Raw genomic sequence first — 15,954 nt, forward strand, 5'->3', positions numbered from 1 at the left:
TCTCAGTGATATCCTCAACATGAGCTCTCAGTAAACAGCACATCTCTCTAGAGAGTGTGTCACTAGGCACATATCCATACTAAGATGGAGAAATCATGTGAAAAAGGATATGATTCAATGGGAACAGTTCAAACTCTTTTTAATAGCAAGTCTGGTCATTCAGGATGGAAGGCAGCCAGGTACACTTCTTCAGAGAAGAAACTAAGGATTATAGTGGATCACAAGTGAACGTAAGTCATTCCAGGTTTAGCGGCTTTTAATTTAGAAAACAAAAAAAAGAAGTCATTGACTACATGGAATATATAACCAGAACAGCAGTCTGGAAGATGCATGAAGTAATTTTTGCACTTAGCATTGGTAAGGTCTCAACTGGAATGCTGTCTCCACTTTTGAACAGAGAAATTCAAGAGAGATGTACTTTGAGGAGAGGCCAGAAGTGCTGGACGTGGCCTCTAAGAAAGACTGAAAGAACTGGGTTTATTTAGCCTCCAGAAAAAAAAAATGAGAAGGGACATTAGAACAGCCTATAATAGGCTGAAAAACTGTTATCAAGAGGAAGGGAAAAATCTGCTCACCCTGTTAGTGGTTGATAGGGCCGGAAGTAATAGGCTTAAATTGCAGCAGCAGGGATTTAGATTAGATGTGAGCCTGACTATTCAGTCTTCATCTCTGTCCCTCTCACTGGGCTAATTTGAATTCACTGACATGGACATGCAGCCCACCTTAACAGAAAAGCGGTGATATCAGCTGTTTGCATTATTGTCCTTATATGCCCATGCATATCCATGGCATCTCCCTCTTGCTCTACCTGTATTGTATCCCTCCATATGAGAATGAATGTCTAAGTCTTGATCTCTTTCTCTCTGTAAGCATCTGTGTGTACTGTTACATAAACAGGTAGTGATTTTCCTCACTCTCTTTGGTGCAGCAGATTGTTGTCTCATTCATGTGGTTTGCCTGTGAAGGACAGAAAGATGAACATGCTGTTTCTAGTAGCCTGTGAGAGGGGATTGCCACGATAGGCCTTGCTGGTTATGTGCACTCATGTGCTGTCAAATCACAGAGAGTTTTGAGGAGTAAGAGAGGCACAGGATTTAACTCTTCTCCAGGAAACAAGGAAGCAATTAACCAATGATTAAGGAGGGGAAAAAGGAAGCAGTATAGTGAGGGGTGAGAGGGGATCCTGTTAGTTGACTTTCTGGGAGATAAATTTCTCTACCAGAAAACAGTGTCCTTGATGGATGAAAGTCTTACTCTGCTGCAAAGCCTTAAGAATGAGTAACTTCTGTGTTGGCAGGGTAAAGGAAAAACACATTTTCCAATATGTAAACATCAGGTGCTTTCTGTCTTGTACTGTTATGACTGAGGATCAAGAGATTTAGGACCCTAGAACTGAAGGGGTTTTATAGCCACAACTTTTCAAAAAAGCAAGGAGGAAAAAAGAGTGTAATGGGAATCACAGCCTTTTGTTTGTCTTCCTCTCTGCTTTACAGTTATATCTGTGGCAGTAGCTGGAATGTAAACAGTGCTTCCTATGCCAACAGGCTGTGTTAGCAATTCATGTGTGCACAGTGGTTTCATAACACACAAATGTAAGGATAAAACATGGTGGGTATGGACAGATGTTGTGTGATACGTCTTGTGAATATAGTTCTTGTGTACATAAGGTGCAAATGGCACACATATCTGCACACACACATACTGTGTACTTCCAAATACATGGAAACTCAATGACATTTTGCTGTGATCCACCTAATTCTTATAAATTATAAAACTGATCAAAATGTTACTCTCGTGCTTCTTACTTTGTGCTGTTTCTCTGTGCTTTACTAAGGCTGCTTTTAATTCCAAGGCTTAGGATGAGATGAAAGAGCTTGAGGGGCCAGACTGATTTGTTGTGGGGATTGTTTTGCTTTTTCTCCATGGGTTGTCAGTGGTCTCTACACAGGTATCAGGTGTCCAAGGGGAAATTTTTAAACCAATGTGCTTCCTCTGGAGGTGTGCTAGCTTTGTGGGTGGTAGTGCTGTTGACTGATTAAAGACTTTTGCACTGCTCATTGCTCCAATTTGTACAAGAGTGTAGCTAGTTTATGCAGTCTAACGAATCTCATTCACTGACAATTAAGAGAGGCAGTCTTTCAGAATGCCTCATCGACTTCCTCAGTATTGGAAATGCACATGCTTCCAGCAGGCTGCCAATTACATATCAGCCTGGTAAGCTGGAATAAACAAAGCAATGGATGGAAAATTGTAGGGGAACAATGCAATACTGTCCCCTGGAGGTGGACACAGTCATTAAATAGGGAAGCTTTATCTCTTCTATCTGAAGGATTCATGACCTCTTTGCAAAAAGACTGAGATTTGAAGAAGATTGTTCTTGGTTTTTTTTATTTTATTCATTCACTACAGTTATCTCTGAAACAGCTTTTTGGACAACTGCCTCTGCACTTATGATAAGAGTGTCTCTGCTCTTCCCTGACCTCCCTCCTTGGTGGGCAGAGATAAACTTGAATGTGAGCCACCAGACTAACCTGCTCGTTATTTGGTAACAGAACCTGGCATAGGTGGCATGAACTGAAATGTAAAGGTTCTTGGGGCTGCTGTTAATGTAAAAGTGTAGTTTCCATGCATTATAAGCCACGTGTTAGCAACGTGGTTCTACTCAGTTAATTTCTTAAAGCTGTAATAGTTACTCTGGATAAGATTTTCTGTTGCAAAAGCTTGTAGTATGCTTCTGACAACCTCCTCACTGATCTCTTTCCACTGTCTCCTTTTCCTGTGAAGTCCCAGGTATGTCAGTTGGCTCGAGTTGTACTTCAGCATTGATTAACCCACCATTAACTATTCCCTCTAAGTGATTACACATGAACATGAACCTTCCCTGGGGCCTGCCAGTGGATGCTGGATGGGACCCCATGGTGTGTCATAGTCACTCTTTACTTGTACAAGATTTAAATAAATTTATCCAGAGCATAAGGCTGTCAGCTGTGCTATGCAACTTGGGAGCATCAGTGGAACTGGAATGTGGTCTTTTTGGGGACATGGTGACAGACATCTGTATAAATCACCTGGGGGACCCTGAAGCAACAGGTATCATACTTTACAGGGAATTACTATACTGGCAGCAGTGTATTATACTTAATTTTGTAGCTTGGCTGGATTCAATGCTGTTAAGAGACTGAGAGAGAATGATCGATGAGGTAGATGAGGGAGAATGCATTTGTATATGACAGGTGTAAAGGGTCAAGAGGAATGAGAAAAAGCATAGTGAGGAGAAAAAGGAACAGTAGGTGTGTGCAAGAGAAAGGGAAAAAAGAAGGAATGGAAGTATGAACAGGAAGCAAGGTAAGAGTGGTGCATTTAACTAAAATTCATACAATGCAAGGTATAACATAAAAATGAATGTACCCTTGGAACCTAAATTTTTGAGGTGAGTATACAAGCAAGTTATTGAAATAAAAACTGTTCAAATTTGGAGCTTTGTCTAAAGTGTCTAAGTGCAGCAGTGTATAATTCCTACTTTCTCAGTTCTCCCTACTGGATGACTCACGAAGAGTCATTAAGGATAATGCTAGTTTGATGGAACAAAAGAAAACTTCACAGCTGCAAAAAAAGTATTTGCAAATACCATTGTTATTGCCATCTTGAAAGGGACACTAACTCAGCTGTATCACAGAATCAGCCAGTTTTTTGAGGCAGGGAATTTAGAAGTGTTTGACCATCTTTAGAGTTTGTTCTGTGGTTTTGTACTTTGGTAGGGCTTTGTACAGCCCTCTAGAACTTTTGGTGCTTGTCACAGGTAAGATAACTGCTGCTCTCACCTGTTCTGGAAGTTCTTAGGTTTCCATTTTGAGATTAACAAGGGAGAGTAGAGTTTAAACTTCCTGGAGAGCATTGCCAGTTTGTGCCATCTGAAGATTTGGTTCCTACGGAGACTATTAATACCAAGACCTGACTGTCCTTTTGCTTGAGTACCTATCACTGTTAAAGAACCAATCAGTGCAAATGGAGCTGTAGTCAGATAGCCAAAATAGGCCCCTCCAAGCAGGAGAAGTGTTGAAACCTATATGTCTATGTATTATGTCTCAGTATTGAATTCTGTGGTGTAAAATAAAGATTGATTTCATGTCAAAGCCTTTCCATTTGAGAATGGTAAAAGGATTTCATTTTTTAATAATTCTTTAATAATTGCCTGACTATGTTTGTATGCAGAAATAAACTTTAAAAAAATAATTTGAATATACATTTGTATGTCATTAACATCTCTCAGCCATAAGAAAAGCCATTAAATGTGAAACACAGGCCTGGGGTGGATGTTTATAGAAAAGATGTGTTTTCAAGAGCATTGTAAGATAGACTGTGACCTACAGGTAAAAATTAGAAGTGTAACTCAACTCTCTGTAACTCAATTCTCTGAAATGATAAGAAAGTAATGAAATGATGGTTATACAACTAAACATAAGAAAATAATCAAAATCCTTTCTGGCAACATATTTATTGTGCCCCTATTAACCAAGTTATTCCTACAGCAAGCATAGCGCATCATAATCCATGTTTCATAATGCTGGAAATGCTATGCATGATTTATTATAAGTTTATGGAAACAAAACCAACCAACCAACCAACCAACCAAAAAACCCTAAACCCCCACCCCAAAAAAGCAACCGCACCAGCCTGTTAATGTTGGTTCATTGGTTGTTTGAGTTTGTTGGGTTTTGCCTTTTACAAAACAAGAGTCGCAGTCTAACCTTAAGTCAGTGTGAAACTCCCTAGTGACCAGTAAGACCAGGAGTGGGTGGACCTGGGATAAGTAGTCTGAGGAACTGCAGTTGGGGAAATCTCCTTCCATGAGTGTCCAAATATCCAAATTGGGAATATTGGTCTCCAGCACACTGATTTTAAATCAAGTGATGCTGGAGACCAGAAGCCAGGATTCTCTCTGTACTTATAGCCTTGAGATTACTCCTTTAGAGAGCCAGACATGTTGGTAGATGTTAAAGGTTCTCCTTTAGTGCATCTCTCTCCAAGTGAACCACTCTTCTACATCCCCAAATTCTTACTTTTTCTCTTTATTAATTTAATTTCTTGTCACTAAGAAAAGTACTGCCTAGTCTAGATAAGAAATGCCTTTCTGTTCAGGTTTTCTGAAGCTTTGAGTGATATCATTATTGAGCTGATGGCTGCCCAGCATCAAATCCAGCTTTTATGCTTTGATAAACGTTTCCAAAAACAAGGGACATAATGTGGTTTTAAATCCTGCAAAATACTGGGTTTATGTTTCCTACTCACTCCTCCTTCTTGTTCCCTTTCTTGCTCTCTGACTCTTATTTCCTTGGGTTGCAGCCATTTTGAATGAAGGCCATCTTCCCTTTTGGCCTAAGAACTGGGCTGGAAGCATTTGAATGTCAAATCCAGCTCCAGTACATTTTAAATGTTTAATCATTGAAATTCAAACTGTGCAAGTAAAAAAATTGCCCACATGAAAGTGAAATTAACTGAATTAACTCTCAGTAAATAAAATAAATTAGAAAATAGGTAAAGGAGAGAAATGCAAGGAATATTAATGGAGGATAATTTACATCTCCCTCAGCCCAGCCTGGTAAATATTTTTAAAATCTCTGTTAAATGAGACCACTTGAAATTTTGAGTATTTTTAAGAGTCAGGAGGCTGAGCTCCATTGTGCAGGGTCACACTGGCATGAATTGCTGGAGCTGAGCCACCTGTCCAAGGTATAAGACAAGAAGTCACTATATTTCTGTGGTGAAACTGGCACAGGTGATGGAGGAGGGAGTTTTCCCTGCTTTGTTCTGTCCGATCCTTTTTTCTTGCCCTTTACATTTGCACCCTGGGCATTTGGTCACATTGGTTTCCCTAGTCTGGCTCCAACCTCAGTCCTGATGACTGCATTCAGAGTCTGTAGTTCTTCGCCTTTCCTGCCAAACTTGGCAATTCCTTTCTCATTCAATAGCTACTTGCTGTCACTGAACTAACTCTAGGGTCTGCATCTCTATATACTGACAGATCTGCCTTTTGTTGGGTCAGAATGACCTGTTCAAGAACCAATTTACCCTTCTGAAATTTATTCTTTCTGTTGTTCCTCCTGCTTCCCTCCAATGCAAGTTTCCTTACGTACTGTCTGTTAGGATCCTGAGTCAGAACAGAAGAATGGTCTGCCCAATCCAAGGTCTTTCTTAGCTATATCCAGGGTTTTCCTGTGCAGTCACAGTGGTCATTTGCTCATTTTTTATAGAAAGAGAATAGGGATGGGAGAAGTAAGATGATTTGGAGGGTTCTAAAAGAAAGGTTCATATCTCCTGTATTTTGCAGGGATTTCTTGCATTTATTTATAGAGTAGGATTTGATTGATGGTAGATGGGGGCATGTAGGCCTCTTCAGTTCTTCCCACTCCTTTCTTCCTCTCAATGAAGGAGCACATCAGGAAAAGGAGATGAAGAGCTTGACTGCTGTGTTGCCTTTTGGAGAAGTTTCTTTCCCTGCTGGATATTCATGCTTGCTACCTGTCCATCTGACCTGGGTCTTAGAATGCAGCATTTTAACTCCTGCCAAAGACAAACACTAACTTACAAAATTAAGTGTGAGGGTCCTCCATGTGCTATTTTCTGGTTCAGGTGTGTTTGGGTCTGCCCATGGTAATCCATTTTTGCCTGCAAACCCTAAGCAGTTTCCCTGTTACTATGTTACCTGAGCTAGTGTGATTGCTTCTAAAGCTTAGATCTTTAGGCAGTTTAAGCAGTTCAATCAAATAATCATAATTTTAAAAAAATATTTAGCTGAGTGTCCTGGGTTGAGCTGGCAAAATGCCAACTGTCCAGGACAGAGTGAAAGGGTTCCTCCTCCCCCCAACCAGCCAAGGGAAAAAGAAGAGAGAAAAGAAAAACCCTTGAAACCAGGTTTATGCTGAAACTAACTACATGTATTTATACAGAGAAGAGAATATTAAGAGGAAACTACAATATAACACACACTTACACAAGTTACATATATATAACAAGGAATAACTTCCCACTCCCCAATTAATACAAAGCCCATTACTCTAAATTCATAAGCACTCCAAAAGACACTCAGCAAGAAAGAGAAAGTATAACAACAAAATATTTCTACTTCCCTGAATGCAAACAAAATGCAAGCACAGGCAACAGGAGCAGGGCCTAGCATAGTAGAGGAGCTGCTAGATGTCCTCCTCTTAGTGCAGCCATGATGGAACTAACTAAGCCACTCCCACACACTGGATTTTACACCCTTTGAGATGATGTAGTATGGTATGGAATACAGTATTATTGGCTGGAAGAAGTCAGCTGTTAGCTAGCTCAGCCCAGCTCAAGTCAGCTGACAATTTCAGGCCTAATCTGAACTTTAAAGCCTAATTTTTTTGGCCTACTTGGCTAAACCCATAACACTGAGCTCATCTAGCTCATTTCAGATGTGTATTCTGGCCTCTTCGGTGCTTCTTCTAAACCTGGCATTTCTGATTCCCTATCTGCCCCTCCTTTCCCTCCCACATGCTTGACCTCCAACAGCATTCCTTCACTTAAGGTCTTACATGTCGTTTCCCTCTCCCCCCAAGAATGCGATCCTGGCCTGAGCTTGCTAATTGTGTATAGCAGGGATAAAACTTCTTGCCTTGCTTGGCTGCACCCTTGTTTGGAAACTCACCCTAAACATTTCCACATGGTTTGCACTCTTTTTGCACAGCTATTTTTTTTTCCCTTTAAACTTTTTCTTGTTTAAAATAATCCTCCAGCTTCTTCTACCTTGGGCTGCTGGCACTGACCTAGCCTTGTTACTGTTTGCATTTCTTTTGTACCTTTTTGCAGCTCAAATCTCTATGGGCTTTTAAATCTGTCAGCAGCCGCTACCAGGCTCAGTGTGCAATTTTGCTCACTGTTTTCACAAGTTTCCCAGCCCTGAACACTTTCCAAATAAGCCATTGTTGGGCTGAGTTAAAGAGGTATTGTCTCTGCTTGGACAAGGTTAGTGTGGGTGCCAGAATCTGCATGTGCAGTGTTTTTGTGCTGTAGTGTCATCTTTATATTGGACCCTTGGACACTTCCTTCTCCAAACATTTCAAATATATAGGGGGGAAAACCCCAACAAAATCCTGCCAAAATTGATTCATTGAAATATCATTAGACGATTATTGGAAGATTTTCTTTATATTGATGAAACTCTCATTTAGACATCTTTGTCTGTCCCTACTCGTGCAATCTGCTTGCTCTGAACACCAGTCTTTTTTGTTTAATTCCATTATAAGCACCTGAAACTGGCAGCTGTGATTGGAGCCCTGTTCTGATCAGTGCTGAATAAACATAGAGGAAGTAGCCATCTCTGCTTTGATGGTTTTAGAGACATGTGTTATAGGAATAGAGTCTATTTTTATCCACCTTTTACAGAGGAGAAACTGAAGCTGCGGAATTTGGTGTTGTATCCAAAGGCTACTCCTGACAGAGTTGGGAGTCAGTTCGAGGTTGCAGCACTATCCTTATTTTTAATAATGAGAGGTTGGCTCAGCTCTAAGAGGTTATGTTCTACTCAACTTGCTTTTCTTAACAGAGACTGAATTTGCTGGTCTGATCAACCTGATGTGACATTGTGGGGAGATAAGTCCTTTAGGTTGAAATGCCAGTTGTCATTTGATAGGGACTATGTGGTTGAGAGGACAAACATCTGGAAAAACTTTCAACCTGTAGATTGCTTATGTCATAACTGCCACTAGACAACTGTCTCATGACCTGTGCTTAAAAGATAGAGTAATTTAAATGTTTTCCTTCTATTAAAGATCAAATTGGTACTGCCAGCCAGGAAAAAGGTGTATCAAATTTTTATCCTTTCCCTAAGTGTCATAAATAATATCTGTGTCACATAATCCAGTACTTTGAGTTTCTCACTTCATGCCCTTCATGCGATCTTTCTCATCCATTACTGATCATTAGTAATGTAAGTTTGAAATGGGAGTTGTTCTGGCTGCCTCTCCTGCTCAGACAGGGAGAACTCAAAGTAGCAAGGAAAAAATTATGAAACCAATAATCTTTGGAATCTTTGGGAGTCACTAACTCCTCTTTATTGAAGGCTAGTCAGCATGCCTGGTCCAGAATCCTCTCAACCTATTAGAAGTTACCAATGCCGCTGTTGACTGTTTTTTTTTCCTTTCTTTTTCACAATCTCCAGGATGAATTGGATCTCACAGACAAGAACAGAGAGGCTATGTTTGCACTCCCTCCAGAGAAGAAATGGCAGATTTACTGCAGCAAAAAGAAGGTACTACTGTTGTCCTGATCAGAGTAACTCACCAGTAAATTCTGTGTGCATGTCCATAATTGCATCTTGATCTGAGTTATGTGTTTATGTACTGTTTACTCAAGAACACGATTAAGTGATGTAGAGATTAAAATCCTGCTCATGGTCCTTCTGAGGCTGTGTTTGCTGACCTTTTTAACTTTGGATGGGGGCAACAAGGTTTCTTCCCATGTAATTAAAGAAAACCAGACCAGTCAGGTGAATGTTTTGCATTTAGTTTTTGTTTGATTGGTTGTTTTTTGACTTCATAGAGGGAAGTTAGTAGAAATCAATTAATTAGCACCTCTAAGCTAGCAATAACTCAGGAAATGCGTAAGAGCAGCCTAGGCTCAGTTGTCTTTAGTGCTCTCCTCATTTTTTTTTCCTGCTGGTTCACGGAGATTACAAGTGGAGGGAAGGTGCAGGCTGCTATGATTAATGTCTGCCTTACATTTCTGCTGGCCAGCTCAGCTGGATTTTTAAGCTCTGGTGGGAGAGGATCTATGTTTAGATGTCAGAGAATCCCACATTCTGTCTCACAGACCAGTCTGCCTTGGAAGGAAGATTTGTGGCTTAATGTATTTTATATGTTGGTTGGATTCACTCATTACATTGAGGGTTTTGTTGTTATTTTGGGGTTTTCCCCCCTCTTTTTAAAGCAATGGATTTGATATAAGAATCTTAAAGACCTCCAGCGTTAAAGAAGCTGGAAAATACAGTGCATTTATAGTGCAACCTCAGTTAGCTGAACTCCAGCTATCCAAAATGATGTGCTAACTGGAATGGGATACCATTGCCAGATGCCTATTCATTATATTGTAGATACTTTCAATTACTTGAAACCTTAACTGTCCAATGTTGTTCATTATTTCCCCCACAGGCAGTCAGGTGACTGCTGTGGCGTCTCTCTCTAGCCTACTACCTAATCTACCTATCATCAGTTTTTCACAGTGACAAAGATAAGCTTATTCCAGGCTTCCTTTTTAAGCAAAGCTGCCTTTTTCCTGAAGAACTTGTAATCTAATTTTAGCCACAATAGGTCCAATTTCTCACTTGGCAGAACACTAGCAGACAGAGAGCTGATATTGGGTTCTTTGCATTTCTTGGGAAGTGTGGGCTTCTCTACTTTGTATTGTGGCAAGTGAAAACACTATGAACTAGAAGGTCAAGAAGTGCAGATTGAGGCAACTGTTCACAATCATTAATCTCAGGTGCCTTTTCTACCTAAAAATAAAGGAAAGTCAGAGCTTCCTGATTCCTCTAAAGGTGATGACATTAGTGGTCTGCCTTAAATAAACAAGTATCACTTGCAAAAGTGAAGATCAGTCATTGTTGTAGTCACACATTTATCTTGGCAGATAGACTTTACATGTAATCTTCTATGGCACCTGATTCCAATATGTTAGCAGAAAGTCACTGTTATTAAAAAAACCTCATTCCACCTGTTTCTGATACCAAGCCTTTCTGAAGCAATGACAGGTATGTCTGTGCATTGAAAGTTGTATGCCAGGGGGCACAGCTTGCCAGTCAACAGTCCTCAGAACTCAAAGGAAGTTCAGTTCTAGACTGAAATTTCAGGATTGTGGGTGATATCTACAGAGTAGCATTCACACAGTATCACACACTTATGTTTGCTTTGGTCACTTTGGGCCATTCTGGGTTCGTATCTGAAGCTGTAGGAGCTTCAGCTACCAACTATAGTGAATGCTTCACTCTCATTTGTGGGATAGCAATTTTCAAGGAATAAAGGCTGCTTTGTTGGAAAATGTTCATGTGTTCTCAATCTCAACTGTTCTCTACCTTGCCATTAATCAGTATAGGACGGACAATGGGAAGTGCAGTTGTCTTAATTTGCGTCACCACTGACCCTCTACCCAAAACACCAGTACTACAGCTGTTGCCTGAATTCGGGGAGAATGTTTTAGATTGCCTCTTCCTCTGTAATATGAACTTTCCTTGATATTAAGTACTACATAAAGCCATATGTAGACAATACCAATTATAATATCTTCCCTCAGTTCAGGTACTTTATTCTGGTTTTGTTTAGAATAATCTTCATGTCTCACCATAAACTGAAATTTAGACTTACATGAAACATAAATCCACTTCTGTAATTCTTTCCTGTAAAATTATCTCTAAATTTCCTACCGGATAGAAGTTTTGCAGGATCAAGCACTAGATCAAGGTTTCAGGTGTATTTATTTGCAAATTTCCAATGTCAATGTTTATAAAACCAGTTATTTGATGCCTTTTTACCAGGAGCTGACACTAATGTACATAGTCTCATTAAATACTGATCAAATAATGACATGGAGAGAAAAAGTCAGCTCAATGACTTTATTCATAAATGAGCTTCTATTGGGATCCCCAAAAGGGTAGAAAATGCAGGTATCACACTGCTTCAGCACACAGTGCTTTGGATGCAGTCTGTGTGTCTAAGAATGAGGCAATAGCTTGTTGCCTTCTGAACAATCCTACAAGCTGTTAGACTTAGTGCAATTGGAAAGCAAGTTAAGTTGCTTTCTTTTTATGGCCTTCCCTGCCTCCAGAGACTAATTTGTAAGTCTTCAGTTGAGCAGATTTTAGTAGTAAACACACACATTTTGCAGAGTTAAACAAGTTATTGGTTTTCTTTACTTCTGTCTTTCTTTGAGGAAAAAGATTGGAAGCAAATCTCTTTCCAAAGTGCAGTCAAACTAGAGTAGCTGTATCATACAGTTTCTTTTCAATCAAACAAATAAACCCAACAAAAATCTCAATCCTAATAACTGTGTTGAGTCTCCTAGGTATTTTAGTGTTATTTTGCACTCTTGTGATTTTAGTTGTACTGTAGAACAGCTCCTTTGAGTTGATCGTGGTTTGTCTACTGAAGTGAGATTATTCAAACTCAAGTACTGAAGTAATAAGCAGCACATTGAAACTTTCCGGAACTAGGCATTTATAGCATCTGAAAAAGAGTGCATGCTTCCATTCCTTAAATTTATTCTACTTTGTCTATTATGGGAAAGACATCTAGAGAAAGGCTTCTCCACAGTTGCAAAAAAAGGATACAAAAATTCTGAGGAAAATTTACCTGTAACAGCCAATAGGCAGAAAAGAAATTAATTTCCTTATGATTCCACCCCCTGCAATTATTTTTTAAAATATCTATCAATTATATTTTTCATTCACCTGATGAATAAAAAAGTAGTATACTGAATTTGAAAGTAGGCATCATGATATTCCTTGGTTCCAAAAGTCTTTGATTTAAATTGCTGTATAATTACAAAGGACTTGTCATTGTTATGTTTATATATAAATGGATTTCTCTCTACCTGGATGAAAGTGTGGCAAAGTTAGGAAACATTTTGGAAATGTCCTAGCCATGCATCCTCTTGCACCTTTTCCCTTCACTGTTAACACATGCCTTAGCTGCATACAACATTCCTTTTCACCTTTCTCCCTTCTTTTTTCCTTTTCCCTTTTTACTGTCCATTTTTTTCTTTTTTAAGATACAGTCTTAAAGGTCTGAGTGTACTTTCAGTTCAAGCACTGTTCATTCTTTTTCTTTACTGCCCTTATGGATCTTCTGTGGTGAGCTCACTGCAAGGAGTAGGAAGGATGGAGTAGAAGGCACTTTTGTACATTTCACATACATACATACACACACAAGGAGTCCAAGTCCTTTGGACTGAGCTCACAGGTCAGTGCCGAAACCACTGGGGCCACAATCCAGGTGGAGAGTGCCACAGATGCCCTTCTAGAGAAGATTTATGTCTCTCCCATAAAGGAACAGCATCACCTTGTATTCAGTTCCCTTTTCCAAAAATGAGGGCTCCATCCTCACAGGCTTCAGAATACTTTGAAGAATCCTAGTATTAGTCAGACTTTAACTTTCAGTAGTTTTGCTACCGTGTGTTTTTATACCATTTGCAGCTCATTTTCACAAACTCCCACTTTGGTCCCAAGCTGGCTATCTAACATTACTGAAGATAATGCTTGGTTTTGGTTTTTTTCTTTCTTTGAGAGTTTCTCTTTAAGAGTCTCTCTTTTGCCCTTGAGGTTTGCATTGTCAGCAAAATGTCACCATAAAAAGGATAACTTGATTTTGTGCAGCTGGGTATAGAGTAAGATACTTTTGTTCTCCACTCCCATGCCCATGCCTGCCTTCAGGCTCTTGCAGATCTCTAAGCAAAATTTGTTCTAAGCAAAAAAGTTTGTTCTAGGGCTGCTATGTATCTGTGTTTTTGAAACATAAAGTGTAGTTTCATATTAATTAAGATGAAGAAACAGTTATTTCCAAGCTAAAATGAACTGGCAGAGTCTTTGTTCCAAACCCTGAGGTATTTTCTTTCTGTTTCAGGCTTCATATGGAGGTTTTAAGAGCAGGAGACTGCATTACAAATACTGTGTTTGGATAGGAGCTCATTTCTTCAGGTTCCTTCTTTAAAGTACGGATAGACATGGAGCTCTCAGAACCACAGAATTAGTAAGGAACTGCCATTGGGTGTATCTGCTGCAGACTCCCGACTCAAGCAGGGTCTTCCTAGATTGTGTTCAGATCATTCCTGAATATCTCTTGAGGGAGACTCCACAACCTCTCTGGGCAATGTGTTCCAGTGCACAGTCACCTGTACAGTAATGAAGTTCTTCCTTGTATTCAGGTGTAACTTCCTGTGCATCAGTTTCTGCCTGTTACCTCTTGACCAATTGTTTAACCCCACTGAGAAGAGCCTGACTCCATCCTCTTGGAACACTCCCTTCAGATACTTACAGACGCTGATGAGGTCCCCTCTCTGCCATCTTTTCTCCAGACTAAATAGCCCCAACTCCCTCAGCTTGTCATTGTAAGAGAGGTGTTCCAGTCTTCTAATCATCTTTGTAGCCCTGCACTGGACACACTTCAGGAGCTCCATGTCTGTCTTGTTCTGAGGAACCCAGAACGGGATGCAGCATTCCCGATGTAGCCTCACCCCAGCTGAGTAGAGGGGCAGAATCACCTCTCAGCCTGCTGGCAGTGCTGTTCCTGGTACACTCCAGGATCCCATTGGCCTTCTTGGTCACACGAGTACACTGCTGCTCATGGACAGCTTGTTGTCCATCCAGACCCAGAGGTCCTTCTCAGCAGAGCTGCTTTGCAGCAGCTCAGCCTCAAACCTGTACTGGGACAGGGGGTTATTCTCCCCCAGGTGCAGGAACCCTGCATTTTCCCTTGCTGAATTTCAGTCTGTTCTTCTCTATCCATCTCTTGAACCTGTCCAGATGCCTCTGAAGGGCTGCACAGCCCTCTGGGGGATTGGCCACTCCTCCCAGCTTTCTATTGTTGGTGAACTTGCCAAGAAGACCTCTGCCCCTTCCTCCAAATAATCAATGAATGAGTTAAACAATATTGGGTCCAGTATTGAACCTTGGGGGGCACCACTGGTGACAGACCTCCAACTAGATCCTGTGCCACTGATTAGGACCCTCTGGGATCTGCCATTCAGCCAGTTCTGAGAAATTCAGCGGAAGATAGATATTCCCTAAAGAAGAGAGAAGATGGATCTTCATCTGGTCTCATTTAGTGCTACAATATGCCAGATGAAGATCATACTATTGTATTGTCTGAGTGTGGGTTTTTGGTTTTGTATTGTCTGATTCGAACTATGAAAGCCCTTTGGGGTTCATCCTTTCTGTATGAAGAGTGCCAAGCACGTGGTTGTCTCATAATAAATGAAGTGGGTGGTTTGAAGTTGTATTGTTTTCAAGTCTATCTTCTTGCAGTATTTTTTCCTCTTTGAAATACTCTTAGAGTCTGTTATTGATTTGGAATATTAAACTGTTTTGGTTATGGTGTTATAGCTTTAAGGAGCATTTAATGTATCCCTTATAAGTTCCCTTCTTTAGAGCTGTTATTTCATATGCGGTATTGGGGAGCAGTAGATGGGAACACACAAGATGGTTTGCTGCAATCTTTGAGAAGCCATTTGTAAGGCATCCTACTTTTATGAGGTTTGGATGTGACTTCATGGAAGTTTTTCTCCTAGCTTTTGCATGAAGTGTTGAGGGGGAGTGTGGTTGGATATGGAGGTGGGTGCTTCTCCCTCTTCACTGTGAAGTCTGGAAAACACACAGCAACCCTCACAACACATGTGACAGCCTGAAAGTAAAAGCTGAGTACCTAGTGTAAGTGTGTTGCTGGCTAAACAATGAGTATGTCGGATGACCACAGGGCAAAGGCCAGCAAAGCCACATTGGGGATGGAGAATTTGACTTTATCTGAAGTCTTTGGTGCATCAGAAAGTTGTTTCTCTTCCTACCTATACTTTAGAAGTTTGTGACAGAAGTCCAGCTCTTCAGTCAACATTTTAATTTAACCTAGTATTCAAACTTCAGCAATGACCTGTAAAACCTGATCTGACTCTGAAATTAGGTCTGAGAAGGCCCCTTCTTCCAGTGGTCCTTTCCATCCTAAATTGTTTCCCTGAGCTAACCATAAATCAAACTAGGAAAGCAGCTGGATGCTCCTGTAAAGAAAGGGGGCAACACTAAGGTGCTATGCACCCTTCTGTATACTGTCCTGTACTATTGCTGTGAGACCAACTCCTTGAAATAAGCTGTGGCAGATGTTACTTGGTTCCCTCCCAGTGCCTGGGATCCAGGGTTGCCTTTTGTCTGAAAGACTGCATGACTTCCTTAGC

At 40.4% G+C, this 15,954-nt stretch overlaps 1 protein-coding gene across 7 annotated transcripts in view; it reads left to right on the forward strand.

Annotated features, from left to right (window-relative positions):
• DAAM2 (dishevelled associated activator of morphogenesis 2) overlaps window positions 1-15,954 on the forward strand; it is a 215,156-nt gene that overhangs the window by 99,856 nt on the left and 99,346 nt on the right. For all 7 annotated transcript variants that reach the window (XM_071576849.1, XM_071576831.1, XM_071576823.1 and 4 more), the window contains one exon: window positions 9,188-9,277. In XM_071576849.1, coding sequence (XP_071432950.1) covers window positions 9,188-9,277 — 90 coding nt within the window. The remainder of the gene's footprint in view (window positions 1-9,187; window positions 9,278-15,954) is intronic.

The sequence above is a fragment of the Pithys albifrons genome, chromosome 2, assembly GCF_047495875.1.
Source record: "Pithys albifrons albifrons isolate INPA30051 chromosome 2, PitAlb_v1, whole genome shotgun sequence".
NCBI lineage: Eukaryota > Metazoa > Chordata > Aves > Passeriformes > Thamnophilidae > Pithys > Pithys albifrons.